The sequence below is a fragment of the Lontra canadensis genome, unplaced genomic scaffold (assembly GCF_010015895.1).
Source record: "Lontra canadensis isolate GAN:19392208 unplaced genomic scaffold, GSC_riverotter_1.0 scaffold65, whole genome shotgun sequence".
Lineage (NCBI taxonomy): Eukaryota > Metazoa > Chordata > Mammalia > Carnivora > Mustelidae > Lontra > Lontra canadensis.
Genome location: NW_022631059.1, coordinates 1,518,496 through 1,541,835, shown reverse-complemented (window position 1 = coordinate 1,541,835; position 23,340 = coordinate 1,518,496). Strand labels below are relative to the sequence as shown.

General features: G+C 58.4%; 2 protein-coding genes across 3 annotated transcripts; one reads left to right on the top strand and one right to left on the bottom strand.

Moving 5' to 3' along the window:
* Positions 1 to 413: 413 nt before the first annotated feature.
* LOC116880009 (dapper homolog 3-like) lies at positions 414 to 6,734 on the bottom strand. Its single transcript, XM_032878707.1, has 5 exons — positions 6,726 to 6,734; positions 5,328 to 5,487; positions 3,533 to 3,717; positions 2,052 to 3,200; positions 414 to 467 (listed from the first exon to the last, which is right to left on the bottom strand). Exons 1-5 carry the CDS (start codon positions 6,732 to 6,734, stop codon positions 414 to 416), a joined length of 1,557 nt encoding a protein of 518 aa, XP_032734598.1.
* On the top strand, positions 2,137 to 13,940 carry MTG2 (mitochondrial ribosome associated GTPase 2). Of its 2 annotated transcripts, none has more exons than XM_032878860.1 (7): positions 2,137 to 2,163; positions 9,135 to 9,314; positions 10,841 to 10,988; positions 11,598 to 11,713; positions 12,231 to 12,449; positions 12,689 to 12,827; positions 13,468 to 13,940. In XM_032878860.1, exons 2-7 carry the CDS (start codon positions 9,141 to 9,143, stop codon positions 13,839 to 13,841), a joined length of 1,170 nt encoding a protein of 389 aa, XP_032734751.1. In that variant the 5' UTR covers positions 2,137 to 2,163; positions 9,135 to 9,140; the 3' UTR covers positions 13,842 to 13,940. The 2 variants fall into 2 exon arrangements, with proteins under 2 accessions (XP_032734751.1, XP_032734752.1); XM_032878861.1 differs by lacking the exon at positions 2,137 to 2,163 and adding an exon at positions 8,967 to 8,984.
* Positions 13,941 to 23,340: the final 9,400 nt, after the last annotated feature.

Genomic DNA, 23,340 nt, shown 5'->3' with positions numbered 1-23,340 from the left:
GAATGTTGTGTATATATTTTAAAAAGCACTTTGTGAAATAGTTTGTACATTTATTTCCTAATTTATACATGATTTTTGGTATTAATATATTTAATGATTAATAACAGAATGTTTATTTAATGTGTTGTCCATTTTTATGTAATATTGTGGGGGAAAAGTGATGCCAGCAGTTCTTTTTCATTAAACGTATTCTATCTTCTCTTCTGTAATATGTTTGCAAAAACTTAGGCTGAAGTGAGTTGTTTGTGCAGTGTGGTCGATGGTGCTTTGTTGTTTGTGACTGCTTCCACAGAAGGCCAGGGGACATGCAAAGAAGACCCGGATGTCGGCGCTCCTTCTTCCTGTGATGTCCCTGACCCCCAGCAGGTTGTGGATTTGAGACATGCCCACGGTGTCCAGAAGTGCTGACACACTCACAGCGGCTGCAGAGCCTTGCCCCGGTGCGTGGTGGATTGGGACTCGAGCTGCTGAAAGGCCCCCAGTGCTCGTGGCCCCCGGTTCCGCCAGTGTTTGTGCGAGCAGGTGCTCCGAGCGGGGCACCGCTGCTGCCGTCCCCCTTTAGATTTGTGGAGCTCTTCCTTCATTCCTATTAATTGAACAGGTCAGATTCGTCTTACTTGTGAGCACAGTACATTTTCTGGAAAGCATCCTATCAGTTCGTTTTTTTCCAGTCAGAGTTTGGCGCCCATAAATTGCTTATGATTTGGTGTAATGTATGAATAAACTGGTTCTTCAAAACCACCCTAACCAGGGAGTTTCTGTGCTTTGTGTTCAGACCAACAGACCAGCGCCTGATCATGGAGGGGGCAGTGGGCTTCTGTCTGATGGGGGAGGTGGGTGTCATGGGGGGCAGCCAGTGCCTGAAGGGAGATGCCTGTCTGGCGGGAGGTGAGGATCTGAAGGGGGATGTCCATGTCTGTCTGACCGGGACGGCTGGTATACGATGGGAGGCAAGTGCCTGCCTGACGGGGCAGCAGGTGCCTGACAAGGACAGCCAGTGTCTGATGGGGGAGGTGGGTGTTTGTCTGATAGCGGAGGTGGGTGTGTGTCTGACAATGGCGGCGACTGTCTGAAAGCCAGTGTCTGATGGGGGCTGTGGGTGTCTGATGGGGTTAACAGGTGTCTCATGGGGGTGACGGATGTGTGTCTGATGACAGTAGCAGCTGACAGGCAGCAGATGTCTGACAGGGACAGCTGGTGTCTGACGGGGGAGGTGGGTGTCTGTCTGATGGGTGCAGCAGGTGTCTGATGGGGGCAGAGGTTGTCTGACAGGGACAGCCAGTGTCTGATGGAGGCAGATGTCTGTCTGATGGGGGAGGCAAGTGTGCAATGGCAATGGCTGTCTGAGGGGGGTGGCAGGTGTCTGTCTGGCAGGGACAGCTGGTGTCTGGTGGAGGAGGCAGGTGTCTGATAGGGAAGGTGGGTGTGTGACAGCAATGGCTGTCTGAGGGGGGAGGCAAGTGTCTGACAGGGACAGCGGATGTCTGGTGGGGGAGGTGGGTGTCTGTCTGATGGGTGCAGCCAGTGTCTGATGCGGGCAGAGGCTGTCTGTCTGACAGGGACAGCCGGTATCTGATGGAGGCAGGCGTCTGTCTGACATGGACAGCTGGTGTCTAACAGGGGAGGTGGGTGTGTGTCCAATGATAGTGGCAGCTGTCTGACAGGGAAGGCTGGTGTCTGATGGGGGAGGCAGGTGTCTGAGGAGGCAGGTGTCTGACGGGGAAGGGAGCTGACAGAGCCAGCCAGTGCCTGATGGGGGAGGCAGGTGTGTGTCTGAGGGGGGAGCCGGCTGTCTGTCTGAGGGGGGAGGTGGGTGTCTGTCCGGACACCGGGGAGGCGGCTGACGGGGTTCGGGGGAGAGCTGCGGGTGTCTTTCTGATGGGGGCGGCCACGGTCTGACGGGGGAGGCGGTCGCCTGACCCGAGTGGCAAGCGTGTGTCTGACCGGGGCGATCCGGTACCTCCAACCCTGCGCCTCCTCACAGGTAGAGGAAAAGCTACCCCCCTCGGGTCCAAAGGCATGGGCGGGGCTTGGCCGCGTCTTCCGCTCACGCGCGCTGGGCCGGCCCTGCGCAGGCGCGGCCGTGCCGGGGGCGGGTCCAGCACCGGAAGTAGCCTCACGGTCCCGGTCGAGACCCCGGAAGTGACGTAGCCTTCCGAAGAGGTGAGTGCGGGCGTGGGCGCCGCCCGTGGGGGCGCAGGAGGGCTTCGGTGCCTCGCGCTGAGGAGGCGGGGGCGCGGCCCGGGAGCGCCGCGGGGGGGCTCGGGCGCAGGCGGCGGGGCGGCGGCGTGGAGCCCCGCGCGCGAGCGTGTGAGGAGCCTTCGGGTGCGCGGAAGTCGGCGGCCGCGCGGTGGCCTGTGGCGGCGGCGGCGTGCGGGGAGGCGGCTCGCGCCCGGCCGGCTCCTCGAGGCGCGCGCGGAGCGGAGGGACGCGGCCGGGGGCCTGTGCCGCTCCCTGCGGCTGTCCTGCGGCCGCGTCTCGAGGAGGCCCTTTCCGGCGCGGGCCGGTCCGGCGGGGCGGAGCACGGCGTCCCTCCGAGCGTGCGAGCCCGGGGCGCCCCCGCCGGACCGGCCTGCGGGCGCTGCGGTCGGGGCGGGGGCGCTGCGGGGGCGGGCGAGCGCAGGCCCGCGGCAGGCTCCGCGCTTTCGCCCGGGCCGGACCTCGCGCAGCGCCCCGGCTGCTCCCCCGCCGCTGGGACGGGCGGGCTGGCGGCCCCGGCAGACGCTGCCTTCTGCGCACCCGTAGGACGGAGCCTCGCTCTTCACGGACCCGAGCGGCTCGGGCGAAAGTGGGGCCCCGGCCCGGCCGCTGCGCGCCTCCCCAGCACGTGCACTTCCTGCCGACTTTCGAGCAGGTTTACGCGCAGCGCGGAGCCCGCGGCGGGGCCGGACCGCGGCGACCAGGAGATCCAGACCCGCGCCGAGATCGGGAGGCGGGTCCCGAAGCCACCGAGCCACCCTGACCGCCCTTCCGGCACCTTGAAAGCCCCGCCCTGTAGTCGTGGAGCCGCTGCACCCTGGAGCGGCTTTCTCCGCGCTCCGGCCCTTGTATCCGCGGAACAGGCCCGGCAGACGGGGGCTCCGGGGGGAGTTCCAGCTTTTCTCACTTCCACGGGGCGGAGCAGCGCTGTCCGGTGGGGCTTTCCGCTGTGCTGCACGTGTCGCGTGTGCGACCCGCTGGCCACGTGTGGCCGCGAGCACCTGACACCCGGCGCGTGTAACCGAGGGACAGGCTTTTTCTGGTTTTTAGTTTGTGATGAGTTTAAACGTGGTGGCCGCGGGCGGCGAGGGCTGCCGCACTGGGCAGTGCCCGCTTTACAAGGAAAACAGACGGAGCAGCCGTGGGAATCCAAGTCCCGCTGGGGGGCTTGGCCGGGGGAAGCCCTGCGCCTCCGCCTCCAGCGGGCCTTTCCACACACGGTCGGAAGGGCAGGAAGGAGGAAGCACTTCCAGGTGCGCGGGATTTGGAGCTCAGGTCTCTGGCTGGCTCTACAGGGATGACCTCCTGTGTGCTAGGTGCCCCCCGGTTTCACGGCGGAGCCCTGTGCCGGCCGTCCATGGCGGCCGGGTGGGCCGTCCGGCTCTGCAGTGGGCTGAGCTGTGGGTGCGCTGGTAGACATGACGGCTGAGTTGTCTTTTCCCTTTGCTCGTTTCACACTCCTCTCCTGCCGTCCCATCTGATAGGGCAGGCCGCGGGTGAGTCGCTCCACGTCCTCATCTGCAGGGTGGGGGGAATGAAAGTCCGTCCTTACAGGGGTGTTAGGAGCACCCAATGAGGTCGTCCTAAAAATACTCAGATCAGCATTTTGCAGGTAGTGAGGTGGAGGTCTCCAGTGTTGATTGTTCAGCTCGTTTGTGGGCAGCTTACGCGTGCAGTGCTCCTGGCTGTGAGTGCAACTCTTTTCTTTCTCTCTTTCTTTCTTTCTTTTTTTAAAAATATATTTATTTATTTGACAGAGACAGAGATCACAAGTAGGCAGAGAGAGGGAAAGCAGGCTCCCCGCTGGACAGGGATCCCAGACTCCATCCCAGGACCCCGAGATCATGGCCTGAGCTGAAGGCAGGGGCTTAACCCACTGAGCCACCCAGGAGCCCCTGAGATTGTTTCCTAATGTTATTTTCTAGTTGTTCACTGGGAGTGTGTAAGAACGCAAGTGATTTTTGTGTATTAACTGTGTAACCTGCAGCCTTGGTTAAATCATTTTAATCATCATTCTGTAGATCTTTCTTGGGATTTTCTGTGGAAACAGTCATTTTCTGCGGAAACAGTCATTTTCTGCCTACCTCCCCCGCTTTTTTCAGTTGTTACTGCAGTGTTTACAAGACCGGGTTGCCTAGAAGGGAGAGCATAGTGGTCCTTTCTCCGTCTCGGGGTAACAGGTCAGTCTCCAGGCAGCGTGACAGCCGCGTCGGCCTTTGGTGGATGCCCCATATCAGTTTGGAGGTGTTCCCGCCTGTTCCTCAGCTGCTGCAGCATTTCATTTTCCCAGTTGTGAATGGCCGTTGGCTGCTGTCACACATGTTGATTGCCAGTGGGAGGTGGGGTCAGACCTGCTGGGGGAAGCCTGAGTTCCAGGAGTCTCCCTCCTTGGCCCTGGCATGGCCTGGGCTCAACCGGACACCTGTCCCTGAAGGACCCCGCATCTGTGTGCACCAGGGGTGCTGGGCTGTCGAGTTTCTTTGTCAGTAGTACCAGCTTTGGTTTGGGGTCCCATGGGCCTTGGTCATCGAGCTGGGTGGTGACCTCGCTTCCATTTTCTGAGGAAGCTCTGTAAGATGGCTCCTTATTTCTTCCGTTTCTTGCCTGAATGCGCTCTAGAATCTGCGGGGGAAGCCGGTGGAGTCCAGCGCGTGGTCTGGGGCGTGTTCTCCCGTAAGTTTCACTTCTTTGGTAGATACGGTGCTGATTTCCGGTTTCTTTCTGTGTTTACTTGGTAAGTTGCGTTTTCAAGAAAATGGGTCCATGGGGTCCTCTCACCCTTTCGGCATCTGTACGGTTTGTTGTGAAACGCGTTTTAGATTCCTGACATTGGTGATGTGTTTGCTGTTTTCTTGATGGGTCTGACGCGAGGTTTGTCACTCTCGGGAGCTGTCCGGCGGGTCCTGTCCGTCTCTGTCGGCGTCCGGTCCTGCTTGTTTGGCTCTTCATTGTGTCCTGCCTTCCGCTTTGCTCTTCTCGGGTTTCCTGATCCCAGCTCCTGGGTTTAGGTCCCCCTTTGCCAGTGTGAGCACCCAGAGCTCCGAGCGTCCCGGAGACTATGGTCCCTGTGCTCTCCTTCCGTGCCGGTCAGGATAGTCTCTCGTTTCTTGCTTGGGGTCGTCTTTTACCTGCTGGATTGCGCGCAGCGATGTTGTCTGATCTCCGTGTGGTCGGGGTTTCCTTGGGTTCTTGGCCCTCACCGGCCGCAGTTCTGTTGCAGTTGGACGACACTCTGTACCCACCTGCACAGCTGGCGGCGCTCACCTTCCCCACGGACGGGCGTCCGCTCTGTGCGGTCGGACCCACAGTGTGGGGGGCCGTGCTCAGGCCGTTGGCATCTTCACTGCTTTTGGTGGTTCAGTTGTTCGGTTTTGAGCTCCTTTATCACTTCCAGAGAGAACGGCACTGACACCCCTCCTGTCCTTGTGGGATGGTTTGTTTCTCCCTTTAATTCTGTCAGATTTTGCTTGATGTACTTGGAAGTGCCCGTCGTGCGCAGCTGTAGCTGCTTGGTTTCCCTGGCGAGCGGCTGTGTGTCGTGCTCGGACGTCTTCCCTTACCTGGTTAGGTCAGAGCACACTATTGGACTGTTGTCTGTCCCATCTTTGTTCTGTTAGCCCCGTCCTTCTGAGTCGTTGGAGTGCTTTCCAAGCGTCCCCTGTCATCTGCTCATCGGCTCCGTGGCTGGCTCTGTACTGCATGCCGGGGGCCGCTCCAGCCTGTCCTCGCCTGTCCTTGCCTGCTTAGCGCCCAGACTGCGCCACGTCATGGAAATGCAGGCTGTTTGCACCCAAACACAATCCCTGCAGTCCCGTCCTGATCCTCCACTTTCACATGTAGGACCTCTGCCTGCATTAAACACCCATGATATTATAAATCAGAGTGATGCTATAATTCAGTCTTTCTTACCATAATATTTAATTTTGGGGGGCGCATGGGTGGCTCCGTCAGTTAAGCGTCGACTCTTGATTTTGGCTCAGGTTGTGATTTCAGGGTCCTGGGATTGGGCCCACATCAGGCTCTGCACTCAGTGGGGAGTCTGCTTGAGATTCTCTCTCTCCTCCTGCCCCTCCCCCCTGTGCGCTCTCACTCGCTTTTAAATAAAATAAGTCTTTAAAAAAATAAAGTTAAAAGGAGGTGGTCTTGTGCGTTCAGTTTCTGTTGCTGCCCTCCATTCCTAAAGATCCGGATTTCCCTCTGGTGCCATTTTTCTTCACCTGGAGAACTTTCTGCAGCATTTCTTGTAAAGCGAGTAGATTGGCAGTGATGTCTGCCTTTCCACCATCTGAGCCTGTCGTGTTTCACTTCCCCTCCTGAAAGGTGTTGTCACCAAATGTGTGAAGCTGGGCGCGGGGCCCTTTCAGGACTCTAAACACAGCATTCCAGATGGCTTCATGCTGTATGGGGTCCTGGATCTGGCTCTGGAAAAGAGAAAGCGATGTTAGTGGGGAAACTGGTGAAATTCAAATGCCATCTGGAGTTTAATGAAAGTACCCAAGCTGGTTTTTTAGTTTGGACAAACGTACCCAGGTCATGTAGGGTGCTGATACTAGGGGAAACCAGCTAAGAGGTATATGGGAGTATCTTTCACGTTTTTGTGAATCTAAAATCATTACCAGATAGGGGCGCCTGGGTGGCTCAGTCCATTAAGCATCCGACTCTTGGTTTTGGCTCCGGTCATGATCTCAGGGGTCTTGAGATCAAGTCCTGCGTCAGGTTCCACACTGGGCATGGAACCTGCTTGGGATTCTCTCCCTCTGCCCCACTCCTGCACATGCTACACACTCCATGCGCTCTCACATACATACAATAATGCCCAAGTAAAAGTTTGCTTTAAAACGGTGCACTTACAGCACGATAACAGGAGGGTATCCCTGCGGGGAAGGTTTGGCTACGATGGGGACTGAGCCAACAAACAAACATGTCAAAGATGTTGGAAGCCAGGATTCTGGCAGTCAGAATGAGGTTGTCAAGACTGAAAACTAGCATGAGCCCTGTGGTGTGGAATCAGGCACATAGGGTGAACTCATGGTTTCCTGCAGTTGCTGCACTCCTGCTGAGGGGATGGGCATAGGCCGGGGGCGGCGGGAGGGTGTGTGTGGGTGTGTGCACCTTTGTCTGCTCTTGGCCCACTGAGCCTGCAGGCAGCAACACCCCAGCGGCCTGCCGCATGCAGGGGGCTTCCGAATCCCATCCTCTACCCGAAGCAACTAGGGCTGCTTGAGTCAAGGCTGGCCCTGGGTCACCTGGGGAGAGTGTGAAGCGAGCCCAGAACATTTTGTGTCACGAAGCAGGAAAGTGCTCTGAGATTGATGGGTTGCCACTCTGGCCAAGCTGAAGACCATTTGAAGATCAAAAATAAATAAATCACAGAGTTGGGCTCACTGAGTAAAATAAGAAGCACGAGCCCATGGGAATGAATAAACAGGAAGCTTAGGAGGACAAGGGGAGCCGGCAGGGACCCCCGAGGGCTGCAGCTTAAAGCACGGCAGGAAGGGACCAAGGAAACCCAGTCCTCCACGGGGCTTGTGGGACATTCTTGTCACAAGGGGAGTGGCCGTCAAACGGGGACACAGACATGCTGAAAGACGCCTGTCCTGTGGCCATGCAGGTGTCGCGGGCACGAGAGCCAAGGAAAGGCTGGAGAACATTCCAGGCTAAAGAAGCTGAAGACCCCCGCGGAGGGGTGGGGGTGAGTATGGCTGGTGGCCTGCTTGCAGAGGTCGCCCAGCTCCGTAGGGGATGATGCCCGTGGGCGCAGGGAGCCCCCATGGGGTGTTCCGGGGTGGGATGGGGGGAGGAAGGTTGGCAGCTTCCCTGCAGGTTTTTTGGGAAGGAAAGAGCCCTCGCCCCCAAACTCCCGCCTTTCCGTAACTGCGATTGTTTCCAAATGAGAACCAAATTTTGTAGTGCCTTGCTAAGAGAAAAATTCCCACAAAGGATGTTCCCCTTCCAGGCAGAACGTGAGTTGTGGAGCAGGAGACGCATGAGGGACGTCTAAGGAAAACTGAATTCTGTTCTTCTGCTGTGTTAAACACGTAGTGGCTTTATAATGACTCTAAATATGACATGTGCATTTATATTCCTACCTGCACGTACGTTTCACACCTAGAAACGGGAGGAAAGCCTACCCGCTTTTCTTTTATGGAAATGCCCACACAGCGGGGATGCCTGAGAGTGGGTGGGTATCAGGCACTCACAGCAAAGGGAGAAGGGGTGTTGCCCCCTGGAGGGCCAGGCCCCGGACTGCCTCCCATCTGTCCTTGGCACCTGTGGGATGTGTAGCTATTATGGGCTGTTGAATGAACAGGGACTGGTGTGAGCAGCTCCTGGTTAAGGAGAAGTGGCTCACGTTGACTCAGCATGCACATGGGCGGCCTGCTGGGCATTAACTGGCCTGTCCTCCCAGCCCTGTCCCCTGACAGATGCACAGGGTGGGGCCGCACACGGAAGGGTGCCCCCTGGCTCACACGGGGGAGGAGGGGCGAAGGGGGAATCACAGCCACACTCCATACTTGGTATTCTCACCACCTTCCCGTTCAGCTGGTTTTAAGTGGTACAAACTAACCCACTAACGTTTGAGTAATTGGGTGTTTTATTTTTAAGAAGTTTTTATTTGAGGCTCAGGTTTTTTGGTTAATGTTTTCATTGATCAGATATTTGAAAACCCACAAAGGAGCATGCATATCTGGTGTTAGAGGAGATTTAACAGTTTAAATTGTCGTCTTGCTCCCAGGTGACAGCCTGATGAAGGCAGGCGAGCTTTGCCGGCTCAGCTCAAAGTGGTGAGAGACGGAAGGACGTCCTGGCCCTCGGTCGGCTGGTGTGTTTCAGCACCACAGCGGGAGACACGCCGTGCACGGGCCTGGCCTTGAGTTCTGTCTGGCTGCACCTTTAAACCAAGTGTCTGACTTTGCCAATTTGATTTTTGTTAGGAAGCCATGGTGCCTTCGAGGCTTCTCTCACTAGGACCGAGGACTGTGCCTGGGGGCGTGGGGCGCTGGACTCCGGTCCGGCTGTGGCCCCCTTCTCCCAGGCTGCTCTCAGACAGCTGTGGGGACCACGCCAAGCACCGGGAACCCCCCAGGAAGAAACTGCTCTCCGAGAAAAAACTGGTGAGGCTTTTGACCGTGAAGGACACCTGCCACGTTCCCCCCTGAGAAAGCGCAGGGCGTTGTTTTGAGTTCTCGGCATCCGGCTCATTCTGAGTGTGAGACGGAGGGGACACGTGTAGCTTCCTGAATGTGCGGGAGTGGGATGAGAGCCTGTGTGCCCCGAGCCCCCAGTTCTCGTGAACCCTGCGAAGACCAGGGCGAGCATCAGGGGCTCCAGAAGCTTCAGCTATGTTCCGTGCCTTCAGCTGGGAGGCCGCACACTTCAGCACTCGCCTGTGCGTCTGACTTGGGTGCTAGGTACATTCTTAAGGATGTGTGGCCATTTCTTAATTGAAAAGATCTGGGGAGGGGAGGGCTAGGCCTTCAGTTTCATAGTTCTTTAAGCCTTACCTGGTGTTTGTTGTTTATCACAACCTTGTATTGAAAACATGAATGATCTTTGATTAAATTCAAGAAAATAAGTGTTTACGACCCTTCACTTTCTCCTGAATGGGGGAGGGGGCTCCGCTAAGCATTATCAGGGCAAACAGCGTCTCCCCGTAGGCACCTCCCTGCTCGCCGAGGCTGTGTTTGCCGGCCACGTGGCTCAGTGTTCCTTAGGGGTCTCATCTCTTCCCCAGACGGTAAAAATTCAATCCAAGCTTTTCCTCCCCTAAAATGCTCACCAGTTGTGCTTTTTTCCCATCAGGTTGATGTTGATGATGTTGGCATATAACAAAATTAGACATTGAGTTTTTGAAATAGTAATTCGTGTTTTTTCCATGTGGTGGTGCCAGAGAATCTTAAAATACTTGTGTATTTTTTTTTTTTTTAATCTGCTTATGGAGTAGTGGTTAGAAATGCCAACATGTTGGGTCCTGGCAGAGGGGCTGTCCGTGCCCACGCGTGCAGCCGGTGGGTGGGCTCGCTAGCGGTCACAGCCTGGCCTCTGGAACCCAGGCGCCTCGGAGAGCTGACCTTCTCGTAGGATGAGCTCATGTTTTTTAAATGTGAACCCAGTTCGTCAGTCCTCATTCTGTAGCTAGAGTGTGCCTCCCTGAGGAGCCCAGAGAAAAGCTTGCTCTGAGAGCAGTTCTGTGTGCTCCGCTGCTGTGAGCACAGCCCTCCGCAGTCAGCTCCTGAGTTAGGAGCCCGCTTGCCCCCCAGGACTCCCGTTCATTATTGCGTCTTTCCAGGAGCAAAAACCTGGTGTTTCTGTAATGTTTTTGTTCAGTGACTATTTGAGGAAAGATGGAAAGATGCTTTATTTAAGGAGGATTTCCTAATAGCTCCTGATTTCCTCAGGCTGCCTTTCCTACCTGTTGACCAGTTTTCACTTCCAGCGCGTTGACCGACATTTGCCTATAAACAGTAGTGACTTGTGGAAACTTTCTCACACTTGCATCGTAGGCGAAATTAGCAGTTTAGTATCATTAACTTCTCGTTTTAAAACCTGTCACAGATACAAAAGGTACATTTCGCACGCTGCGCGGTCCCTGGAGGGATTGCAGCGTGGGTAATGACCGGGCTCGCTGTGCTCCCTGCAGAAGAGACATTTCGTGGACCACCGCCGGGTGCTCGTCTGCGGGGGCCGTGGCGGCGACGGGGTGAGCTGCTTCCATAGCGAGCCCCGGAAGGAGTTTGGAGGCCCAGATGGTGGCGATGGAGGCAACGGTGGCCACGTCGTCCTGAGAGGCACGTGCTGCAAGGGGCCATTGGGGGAGGAGCACTGTGTCTGCTCACCTTTGGGGCGGGGCCTTTCCCCCTCCTTCTCATCCTCACGCGGATTTGGATTCAAGAACCGCCGGACGGACGCCATTTTGGTGACATTATACGGATGTTCACATTTTAAAAGTTCCTTAAACCAGTTGCAATGGTGGGTGATGTTAAATTTCGGGACACAAAGCTCATTTACGCTCAGGGGCTCTAGCGCTAGGCCGGAAGGCAAAGGGCAGGGCCCGCGTCACTCGCCCCGGATGCGCTGGGAGGCTCTTGATTACGCCGAGCGCTGGGGGACGAGCGCTGGGTAAGGCGGCGACGTAGTCAGCGGTCAAGACACGATACAGTGCGACAGCTGGTACTCTGATGATGGTATCGTGGCAAAGTCTGACTTTTTCAGAAATGGTGTTTTCTTAAAATGAGAACTTTTGCTTTCTAAAAAAAAGTCACATTGCCAGTTGGGTCGCTTGTGCCTTGACTTCACGCCATGGCTCCCTGTGCGCTCCCTGTGTCCTTAAATGGATAGTGTACAGATGGTTGTGCTTTTAAGCCAAGGGTGGTGAAGGTCCTTGCTCTATGTCACAGCTGACCGGCAAGTCAAGTCGCTGTCCTCAGTGCTGTCTCGGTACCAGGGTTTCCACGGAGAGTCCGGTGGCAGGAAGAACTGCTTCGGGCGCAGCGGCGCCCTCCTCTACGTCCTGGTGAGCCGAAGGCTGCAGAGCCCGCCCCTGCCTGCCTCCCGGGGCCCCCCTGTCTTGGCCATGCAGCTGCCCTCCATGAAGCAAAGCCCGGGGGTGGCGCTTGGTGCTCACTTTATGCCATGTGCATGTATGACCTGTTCAAAAATCATGAAATTATAGAGTTAAGGGCAAGACCCCAGGAGCCCACCGTTAGTCTATCCTTACCCTCCCAGGGCATCTCTGGGGGTGGAGACTTGGCTCCTCTCAGATTATCCAAGTGTTTTCCAAAAGCTCCCATCCACCCTAATGTTTGAGAAACACTATTTCAAAAAGCCATTTGTGCTGTGTGCAGGGCTGTCACAGCCTCGTAAAGTCCCTTTGAAGGCTGGGACCTTTTCCTGCTGCTTCAGAACTCCGCAAAGGGGGACCTAGTGGTGCCCCCGCCCCTCTGCCACGCGCCCTTCTTCCAAACGTGGACACAGGCGCGCAGAGCGCTCTGCCCCATGCATTTGCTCTCCTATAAGCACTTTCTTTTCAGGTCCCAGTGGGCACGTTAGTGAAGGAGGGAAAGGAAGTCGTGGCTGACCTGTCGCGCCCGGGTGATGAGTACATGGCTGCTCTGGGCGGGGCAGGAGGAAAAGGTAACCGCTTTTTCCTGGCCAACGAGAACCGCGCACCTGTGACTTGCACCCCTGGACGGCCCGGTCAAGAACGCATCCTCTTCCTGGAGCTCAAGACGATGGCCCACGCTGGAATGGTGGGTATCATCTGGAGCGGGGAGGAGGTGGCATTTCTGCAACAGAGCAAGAGAAAGTCCGGCCCTGGTGCTGACACGTGCCTCCAGCCTGGGCATGAGGGACAGCTTGGTGGCACCGCCCCTCCCAGGGAGGCCCTGTGTGCGCACTCAGGAGCCCACACTCCTACGTGTCCCTGCTCCCCGACCTTGGCCAGGCATGGGCGCCCTGAGGTGATAAGGTTGGTTTGCCTTTGCTCCAGGTTGGGTTCCCCAATGTTGGGAAGTCTTCCCTCCTCCGGGCCATTTCGAACGCGAGACCCGCTGTGGCTTCCTACCCGTTCACCACTCTAAAGCCCCACGTTGGGATTGTTCACTGTGAGGACCACCAGCAGATAGCAGGTAGAGCTCCAGGGTTCTGCCTGAGGTTGGCCTGAGATGGCATCCAAGCACGAATTATGTAATTCAGAGCTTCCCACCCAAGATGGAGCGCTGTCTCTCCTCGGTTCAGCACTCGTAGTTCTGGCAAACCCACTGACCCCCAGCCCTCTGCTGGCTGGGTTCAGAACCCATGTGTCGCTTTCTAACCGGAGGAAGTCCCGCCACCTCTGGTCTCCCAGCCTCCATTGCGGAGACGACATGTGACTCGAAAAGCTTCCCTGTACCATTTTGAGACAAGAAAACTTTTTCCCAGAAGATGATGTACCCATTAAAACCAGTAAGCTGCCGCTTGGGCTGCTCCTACGGCTCCTTAGATCGGCCGAGTGCTCGGACTCGCCACCAGGAATCCGGTTCTTAAGTTGACAGGAAGCATTTCCCCCTTTTCTGAATCATTTCTAAAGCCAGAGGCTGGCCCGTGTTAAGTATTCCGTGTGAAGCCAGCCGGCCTGTCACCCACACCCCTCGGTGCCCCTGCAGAGCTGAGAGCACAAGCGCCTGGGGTGGTGGGTGGCCTGACCGCATCCCCTTCAAGGCGCGGCGCGCAGGGCCCACAGGGAGCCAGGCCTGTCCCCGCAGCCCCTCTGTTCTCTGTGCCCTGCAGTGGCCGACATCCCAGGCATCATCCGGGGTGCGCACCAGAACCAGGGCCTGGGGAGCGCCTTCCTCAGGCACATCCAGCGCTGCCCATTCCTCCTGTTTGTCGTGGATCTGTCGGAGCCGGAGCCGTGGACGCAGGTGGAGGACCTGAAGTTCGAGCTGGAGAAATATGAAGCCGGCCTGTCGGAGCGACCGCATGTGGTCGTGGCAAATAAGATCGACCTCCCGCAGGCCCGAGCGGCTCTGCCCCAGCTGCGCGCCTGCCTGGGCCCGAGCGTCATCGCCCTGTCGGCCGCGACTGGGGAGAACTTGGAGGCGCTGCTGCTGCGCCTGCAGGAGCTCCACAGCCGGCACGTGGGTGCCGAGCTCCGCTGGTAGCCACCGGGCCCGTCGCCCAAAAGTGACCACCCTGACGCGGCTCTGGGTGGAGAGAAGAAAGTTGCTGCTTTGCCTTGCGCTGTCCCTGGCGCTCCCTCTCCAGCCGCGGGCCGGGACCTCGGACGTGTCGGACGTGTCGGACGTGTGCGCCTCCTGCTGATCTGCTCCCCGCCGGGGCCTCCTGCACCTGCCAGCGTGCTGACCAGCTGAGCTGGGCTCCCCACCCTTCCTCAGTACCTCTAAGTGCCGAGGAGCCCGTGGCCATGCAGCTGAGCCTCCCGACTTGGTGGGGCGGAACCCTAACCTGCACGCGGGACCCCGCGCGGGGGGCACAGACTCCGGATCCCTGACACGTCATCGCCCGAGCTGGCTGCGGTCCCAGAGGCCGGCCCGCCCTACGGAGGGGACATGAGGACGCTGGGACAGGGAGCCTTCCCAGCCACAAGGCTCTTCTCGAATGCCCCCGTCTGAGCAACGCAGTAGGGGCGACGCCTCCTGCACTGTTCCCAGACTTGGCTGCTCAGTGCGGGAGCCGTTGGTTCACGACGGAACGCACCCGATATCCGACCGGTGCCGTGCGCGCCATTAGCTGAGGACACAGGCGCGTCCCCACATAAGTCTGCGGCTTCAGGCGTGTCCCTGGGGGCCCTTAAGAGACGGTGTGGTTGGGGACCAGGGGTAACCAGGGGAAGGGGCCTCGGGCCCTTTGGGGGTTTGCCCCGGGGTCCTTGCTGCCAGCTGCGAGCGTGCTGGGGGCTGGGCCTGCCTCAGACAAGAAGCCTGTGCCCGAGCGTCCAGGAGCCATTCCGTTTTGATCTGCCTTCAGGCTGCAACTAGAACGGGAGTCCTTTGCCTGAAGCTTTATTTTAATGTCTTATAATTTCCGAGGTCCTTGTGTTCTGGAAACCAGAGATTGGTTTTGCTCTCTCTTTGCTCTCTCTGGGGCCACCACAAAGGATTTCGTAGAGCCGTGTTAATTATCGTGGCCTTTCATCTCCAGCCGGCCCCACGCTGGGGCGACACTGGGGGCCTCCCTGCGTCTGTCCTGCGCTCGCCTGTGCCCCCAGCAGCCTCAGGACCTGACCCAGCTGAGACCCTGCTCAGTATTTATGGAGTGAAGAAAGGGATGGTGTCTGATGTTGTGTATATGGTGAGTTTCTTTTAGTTAAAGGCACGTGGTTGGCGGAAAGATTCGCTGAGCAGCGGGAGGCCTGGGGGCCACCTCCCTTCCCGTCCCAGCCCCACCAGTGCCGCCGCTTCCAGCCGTGTCCGCAGGGGCCGCTGAGGCCTGAGCCGCAGCTCCGTGTATCTGCCTGAGGCACCGCCTGTTGACACCGCCCTCGGCTCAGGGACTCCACTCTCCTGCACCGCCACTCCGGCCGGCCGCGCAGGCGCTGTGATGCGTGGCACATGAACCCCTGTCCCGCCCCTCACTTTTCTTGGAGCTGACCTCCAGCCTGGGTCTACTTGCCTCGTTTTTTCTCTACCTGGATATTTGTTTCTGTCCCGACGTCTGTCCCTCCCTGTCCATTCTGTCTTGCAGACGCTCAGGCTCCAGTGGGCGTTTCCTCCCCTGTGCCACTCAGGCTGCCCCCCAGTGTCTCCCTCCCTTGCTGTACTCCCACCTGTCGAGGTGGCTGTCACCCGGCTCTTCGCGGCCTTTCTGGAAGTGGGTGTGAAGATGGGGACTTGAGCCACAGGAGGCAGCATTTCCCGCATTCCCCCATTTTTAAGCCCTAAGGCGTGGCACCCCGATTTCCCCGGCTCCTGCGTCCACTTGCTCCAGAGGACAAGCCTTAAGCTCCTGCACAGCTCCCGAGGGCACATCACCAGCCCTGCCCCTGCCCCACCCCCACCCCGAGAGGTAGGCCCTGCCCTGCTGGCCTCCCTTTGTCTTCATGGAGGCCCAGCCCCTCCTCATGCCTTTCCTCACATGGCAGTAGGGCTCTTGGTAGGAGCAGATGGACACCCCTGTTCCCCGGTGTGGTCAAGGCCTGGAAAATGGGCGCATTGCCCACCCTGAGCTAGAAACCCAACGTGGCAAGCACGTGTAAATCCGGCAGCAAGCAGAAGGCCAGATGACGCCGTTGTATGACCGCAGACGACCACAGCTCTGCTGCCTGGCCCACCGTGTCCTGTGAGAGGTGGGGTCCGTCCCTGCTATCAGCCGGGGCTGACCTGCAGAGTGCAGGGACTGGGTCCACACGACCCCGTCAGCGCCCTGCATACGGCCAAGCTCCGGCTTGACGGCAGCTGCCACCGAGGCCAGAACAAGCCCCCACGGCGCCCATCCCTGGGTCTGAGCCACACATGATTGCTTCATGCCAGGAATGTGGAGTGGCTTGTGGGAGGGAGTATGCACTGGTTTGTTGCAAAGGTGCGGAATGAGCCCTCCTTGGGCCTTCTCTGTCCAGGTGTCTTGAGACGCTGATCTCCTGGCAGTGGGGTTGGAGGGCCTGGAGCCCTCAGAGCACCTAGCTCGCCCATCACCCATCGTGGGGCCACAGCCTTGGGCTCAGTGGCAGGCAGCCAAGATGCAGTGCGGCCTGGAGCAGGGCTGCTGCCTCCCCCCATCTTACAAGGACACCGGTCATTGGACTTAAGGTACACACTAAGCCAGGATGATATAATTTTGAGATCTTTAATTCCATCTGAAAAGACACTATTTCCGAATGTGGTCCTACTGTGGTCCTACTCTGAGATTCCGGTGTGTGTGACTGGGGGAGGGGAGGGCTAGTGCCAGTTACACGGCAGAGTGGAGAGCACCCCTTCTAATTCTGAGGTTTTGTACATTTCCATAATGTGCCCGGGTCCCTCCCTCTCCCCACACATCAGAAACCCTCCCTCGGAGCAAAGCACCCATCCTCCCCCACTGCACCCCACGACGAACACTCCCGATGGAGGCCGTTGTGGGGCTGCTCCCTGAGAGCCCAGTGCCCCATAAACGTCCTCCACGACACTGGGGAGACCTTCCCATCCACCCGACCAAAACCAGCCTGCCTACTGGGGCCCACTATGGGCACGAGCAGCGTGTCTCCGCTAGTGTGGCTGCCTGACGTTGTGCGGCCACTCCTGCCTTCACGTAGCCTCCTTGACCGAAAATGCCTCTTTGGCCGGGGCTGTGTCTCACGGCCGGGCCAGTGCCCAGAGGCCTGAGGGCACAGACGCTGGGCGATGTTAGTTCAGGTAAGTCATGTCGGGGCTAGTGATCAGAGGCTACCGAGTGGACAGCTTTGCTCAGCGACACACGGGCGCTGTGCCCTCCCTCCAAGGCCACGCGCGGGGTTGCACCTTGATGGCCCTCCAGAAGCCCCGTGGAGATGGGGCCCGACTGCTGGTGCTCGGGGCGCTGAGGCTGGCACGGGGCCTTGGTGACAGCCGTCCTGCCTCGACTATGGCCACATGAATCTGCACAGGTTCAGAGCTTGAAGAACTGAATGTTTCAGGGGTGACAGACTGTAGTTTGGGACAATGAAGATGGGGAGCCGGAGGGCGGCGCAGGAGCGTGGCACGGCTTGTTTGGTGTCAGCGAGCCACATGCTTAGAAACGGGCTAAAGGGTCCATTTTATGTGTATTTGACCACAATAGCAGAATTATCTCAGCCCTCTCCCCCCCAGATGTGCCATTGCACACTCGCACACATGGGAATGCAGGTGACACGGGAGTCCGTCGGTCATGGCGATGCCCATGTCCTGCTGTGGCCCCGCCCGGCCGCTCTGTGAGGTGCCCGTGGGGAAACCGAACGGAGGACACGTGCAGTCTCTGTTGCTTCTACAGTTGCATGCGAGTCCCCAGCCTCAGAAGGGACATCAAAACAGAAAAGACTGGAGAAGCGGCTGCTTTCAAGACAAGCTCTGTGGGGACCACGGGATCGGGCCTGCATCACCCCTGTGTGCCCAGACTGTCACCACGCTGTCACGCCTGATAAATGCTTGTTGAAAGCAGACACGTATAAGGTTAAAAGAACATAATGGATCCGTCTGCAGCCCGCACACCCTTGGGTGTCAGGCTTCTGCAGGGAATGTGCTTCCCGAATCCAGGACACCACGCACGCGCACGGTGAAGGTAAATGGGTCCGTGCAGGGGGTCCTCGGGGCGGGTGGACGTTGCCGACGGCATTCATACTCTCATCACCGCCGCGTGGGCTCGGACGGTCGGCTGCTTCTGAAAGGGCTGTATCGAGAAAGCCGGTTAGGACGGGGGGCCCCCCAGGCCCCCTGGTCCAGTGTATGCAGGGCCACACAGGCTATGGGGAGTCACCGTGACCCTGCCCACATATACTTTGTGATCCCACAATCCACAGGCCCCCAAATTCACAGGGCACAGCCAGGGCTGCCTCGGGGCCTTGGAGGCCACAGATGGGGTGCTTGGCTAGTCTCCAGCTTGTGATCATTTGGTTCCTGAGAAGGTCTTCGCAGAAAATTGACGGGTACCGGTATTTCCCCCAGGGCCAGGAAATTACTGATTTTTGCCTTGACCATGATCTGTTACTGTACCTGTGACACTCGGCTCTGGGTGTATGTGCAGTAAGGCCCTTGCTGGAGGTGGCGGGGAGGGGATTGTGCTACCCCGCCCCCAGCCCGGGTTCCCTCATCCGTGCAGTGGGGACAGTAAGGCCCAGGGCAGCAGGGTCACCACTGGCCTGGCCCGGGGGCCTTAAGCTTGTTCACTTCAGCCCCACCCAGAGTACTCCAGGCAGCACATCCAGGGGTCCAGGCCAAGGGCCCACACCCCTCCAGACCCCCCACCCAAGCACTTAGTCCTTTCCATGGAGTCAGGTGGCTCCTTAGAGCGGAACCCTCCCCCGCATCCCCTCCACCACAGTGTCTGTGAGAAGGACAGGGAGGGTTGCCAGATGTGATTTGAATTTCAGATCCACAACAAAGAACTGTGCGCACTACCACGAAAGCACTGTTTGTTACGAATCTGAAATCCAGATAACAGCTCCTGCCTTTTATCTGCCTGCCCCAAGGGGAAGGGGGGGGGCCTGGAGAAAGGGCTGGAGGGCTGGGCTGGGCTGGGCCTGGCCAGGGAGAGGATGGCCCAGGGCTGCAGGGGAGCAGGGGCACCCCTGCAGTCTCCCCCACTCCCTGACTGAGGGCACTGCCTTCTTCCAGCCCGTAGAGGGGCACCCCTGGCAGGCAGGAGGTTGGCTGCAGGCCTGTAGCTGGGGCCTGAGGCAGGTGCAGAGCCCCCACCTCATGGCCTCCCACCCACTTCTGGCCCCCACACTGCCCACGGTGGCCGAGACCAGCCGAGCTCACACTCTGCTCTCTCTGTGGGGTATGGAAGTCTCCCTCTGCCTGACAGTCCCTTCAGGGAGTCCCCCTGCAGCCCCAGGGACAGGTGCTCAGATGACCAAGGCCGGGGAGGCCCCAGGTAGGGAGGGTGGCCAGAAAATTCCCCCAATAGGCCATGCCCCCCCCCCAAAATCGCATGCTCTAAGTTACTTCCCTGCCCTACCTACGTCAGGACAGCCCCAGCTAGCCACGCCCAACCAGCTGCCCCCTGGTGTGTTTGAGGTGGCCTCAGCAGCAGCTACCCACAGAAACAGACCCCAGAGACAGTGGACACCTTCCCAAGTGCCTCTGAGGAGCCATCCTGGGCCTGCCCCAGTGCCAGCTGACCAAAGGGGGCATCTCAAAGGGCCCAGTTCTGATCCCAGGAAATATCCATGTGACCCCAATAGGTCCCCATAGCCTGGTGGCCTTCACAGAACCACGGCCCCACTGGGGGAGGGGAGGTCTTCGTCCAAGGGCTCTGAGCCCCCAGCTGGATAGATCTGGAGTCCTTGGTGAATTCAGTGTCTGGTAGGCCCAGTGGGTAGCAGGAGCTCAGGAAAGTTCATTGACAATATTCCCTCAGCCAGTCATTGTGTGCTCGTCTCTGAAATACCTGCATTGGGATTGGACTCACTTGGACTTAATTAAAGATTGCCCTCTGTTAAAATGTAGTTTTTAAAAGAGTATATTTATTTATTTGACAGAGATCACAAGCAGGCAGAGAGGCAGGCAGAGAGAGGGGGAGGCAGGCTTCCTGCTGAGCAGAGAGCCCGACGCGGGGCTCGATCCCAGGACCCTGAGATCATGACGGGAGCCAAAGGCAGAGACTTAGCCCACTGAGCCACCCAGGCGCCCCGCCCTCTGTTAAAATGTAACTCCCCACTTCTCCCTGGAAGAGTCAGTCCCTCACAGTTTAGTATGAATTCATGGATTGGTGGGACTGGGGCAGAGCAGAGCCTCAGCTGACAAAGCAAGCCAATGGACCCTGGGGGCACCAGGGAGGGGCCAGTGAAGAAACAGCTGGCCCGCCCTCCCACCCTCCTGGCTTCCCAGGAATATATGGTTCTGCCAAGCTGGGGAAGCAGCCCAGACTGTGTCCCAGGGCAGAGGGCAGAAGGCAGGCCCTTCCCCATCCACTGAGCTGGTCCAGCTCCTCCACCTCAGCTAGGAGCCAGTGTTTCCTGGACTCTCCAAAGATCATCATCATTTAAAGTGGAAGCATTTAAAGATCATGAAATTTGTCATGTTTGAATTTGGAAACTAGTGTGACTTTGGAGTGTCACAGATGCGTTTTCAGCCCAGTGCCATTCGCCACCTCCTCTCCTTACACCCAAAAGCGTCTTCTCCTTTCTCCTTCTCCTTTTCTTTTGAAGGATACAGCTGTGCCCCCTCACCCAGGGTCTCAATGACGGGGCCCCACGGACACACGGGCAGAAGGTCAGGTGCTCCCTCCCACTCATCCCCCGCCCGCGTGGCTCACGTCATTTCATCCCATGGTCACAGAGGGGTGAGCACAGGACCAGAAGGCGTTTCCAGAGCCAGAGGCCACATTCATACAACTTTTGTCACCACACATGGTGACAGCTGTCCTGTGGCATCCGTGGTTCCTGACACTCCCTCGCTGTGCCCCGTTCATCACTGGCACCTGACCGCGGGTGCGTGTGTGTGGAGAGGAGCGCACGGTGTGTGCGGGCGCCGCTCTGCCCTCGGCTTCCGGGGTCCACGGGGTCTGCGATGGATCCCCCCCAGAGAAGAGGGTGCTCCTGTATTTTGTGCCCTTCTGAGAAATTCCCACCAGATTTCACAGCGAGCTGCCTGCTTCCCTCGGGACAGGGTGCTGAATGCCAGCCAGAGCGCCCTGGTGAATAGATCTAAGGCCAAGCAGAGGGCCAGGTCAGGTCCCTGCGTGGCACCCCACGGACAGGAAGGATGTCACAGGCGGGTGGCCTCAGCCTCCTGACTTTTCTACCCTCAGAGCCCGATGTGTTGGAAGATTGCTTTCCTACCCATAACCAATACAAACAAGCAGTTATTATGTTACTAAGTAATTAACTCCCTTCCCCACTTTTTATTAATCAGAGACACAGGCCTCACACGGCAGGAATGATCTTTTGCCCCCAAGACAGAGGGATGTCGGTCTGGGCCAACTATTGCTGGACAAGACATTTTCCATCACACAGCAAAACCCTATCTTGTGGCAGCTGTAGAAAGGAAAGGGTGTTTGGTGACTCTTGAAACAGAAAGGTCCGGATTTTGGCTTTAGGCACGGTTGGATCCAGGCACTCAGACAAGAGCACCAGGAAGCAGCCTCTTCCCAGCTTTTGATGAGGCTTCCCTCTGCCTTGGCCTCACCAGCTATGCTCCCTCCAGGGGACAGCCTGGGAGGAGACAGCCTTGGAGGCCACCAGGCCAGCTACACGGGGGGCAGGAAGGAGAGAGGGCTAGGTGTTCCCGTGGGATACCTGGCCTCAGTCCCAGCCTCCACACAGACCCGCCGGGCAGGCTGGGGCAGTCTCCTTCCCCAGGTTTCAGTTTCCCTCCAAACACGCTTCCTGCCTGGCCATGGGCAACTGGGCATTGGGACTGCCATTTCCACAGCCCACCTTGCCTCCTCTCCCTTCTCTCCCCTACTTGCTGGCTTGGCAGGGGTGACTTTCCCGGCTCCTCATGCCTGCCCAGCAGAGAACAGACAGCCGATGCTCAGTACATGCTTTGTACGTGCGAGCTGAGGTCCCAGGACCCCTTCTAGGCAGCACTGTCCCCGTGCTGCCCAGAGGAGAACGCAGTGGAATGGAGGGATGGAGTCCTAGCCCCTACTGCCTGCTGGGTTGAGGGTGAGCCTCCCAGCCTCTGGAGCCCCAGCTCCAGCATCTGCTGAGTGGGGAATGTGAGTGCCCCTCGTGGGCTGCCTGTGAGGACAGAGGGTGCTGCAGCAAGTGCTGGTGGAAAGGTTCTTTGCACCCACGGGCCCAGCCACGAGCATGAGCATGGGATGGGGGTGGAGGAGGACAGATAGCCCCGTGGCTGCCCCACATGGCAGAGCTCCAGAGGCCTGCCTGAGAGACCCCAGCCATCCCTTGTTGTGGCCCTGGCCCCCCCAAAGGAAACATTGGGTAACCTGGCCTTTTGTAGAAAGATGGCCTGTGCCAGCATGGCGCCCTGAAAACGTGGAGTCTTCATCCCAGCCTGGGGGGGACCCTCACCCAGCATATGCCCAGAATCAGGGCACTGCTTCTCCTGCGGGCTCTTCCTTGGGGCCCCAGGCTTGGTCCCCACTGCCTCGTGGAACACCCCAACGCTGGGGTCCACGAATATTTGTGAGATGAATGAGTGAAATGTCACCTCCTCACACAGGCCCACCCCACCTTCCTAATGAGCCAGGCCACCCCTCCTCTCCCCCTGCCCCTCTGATACCCCGTGGGAATGACCCTGCTCATCAGCTGGCTGTGGATCGGCCTCCCAGGGCCTGGCACACAGTAGGTGCTCAATAAACAACAGCTGCTGGTGTGGGTAGCCCCCCCACAGAAGCTGCCGCTTTTGCCCTGGGCCCGCTGGCTCTGTCTCTCCCCCCAGCGCATCCAATCCGAGGAGAAAGGCCCCCTGGGCATGTTTGTTTGCTGCAGGACTCAGGCCCAATAGACTCAGTGTCTTTCTTCTCTCCTCCTCCATCCTCATGAAGGAGCTGGGGAGCGGCAGTTTCCAGAGATTGAAGACAAAATTGCTTGAAAGCCTGAGCTTTTATCCTCCAATTTGTAGCCATTTAGCAGGGCTGGGCGGAGGGGCAGCCCAGGCTCTGGCTGTGCCATTGGCACGGAGGCGCCCACCACCGCAGAGAACTGCTCCTTTGTCCTTCCCCAGACAGCTCTGGGCCGCGGGGACGGACACCCGCCAGGAGGCCAGGCCAGGTCCTGCAGGGCCAGCAGGGCAGCCACTGGCAGTGCCGCAGGGCGTGCTGAGCTCTGGGCCCTGCAGGCGGTGATGCCCACGGTCTCTGCCACCACTTCTCCTGCTGCCCCCGCTCTGACCTCTGCCCATGGTGGTGCCCAGCCCCCAGAGGGGAGCCTCCAGGCTCACCCCTCCCTCTGGCCACTAAGGAGGGGGACAGGAAAGAAGAGCAACCTGCCTCGGCCAGAGGGGTCCCTTGCGGTGGAAAGAGAGAGGGTGCAGGGAAAGTGATGCCACGTTAGGATTCTGGAGGAGATTTTCTGGGGCTTTG

Coding starts and splice junctions, on each gene's coding strand:
- MTG2 (XM_032878860.1), top strand. CDS start 9,141: ATGGTGCCTTCGAGGCTTCTCTCACTAGGACCGAGGACTGTGCCTGGG. Junction 11,714..12,230: donor GCGCCCTCCTCTACGTCCTG/GTGAGCCGAAGG, acceptor CTTTCTTTTCAG/GTCCCAGTGGGCACGTTAGT. Junction 12,828..13,467: donor GGACCACCAGCAGATAGCAG/GTAGAGCTCCAG, acceptor TGTGCCCTGCAG/TGGCCGACATCCCAGGCATC.
- LOC116880009 (XM_032878707.1), bottom strand. Junction 3,201..3,532: donor GGCCGGCACAGGGCTCCGCC/GTGAAACCGGGG, acceptor GCCGGGTGTCAG/GTGCTCGCGGCCACACGTGG. Junction 468..2,051: donor GCAGGGCCGGCCCAGCGCGC/GTGAGCGGAAGA, acceptor GGGGCCTTTCAG/CAGCTCGAGTCCCAATCCAC.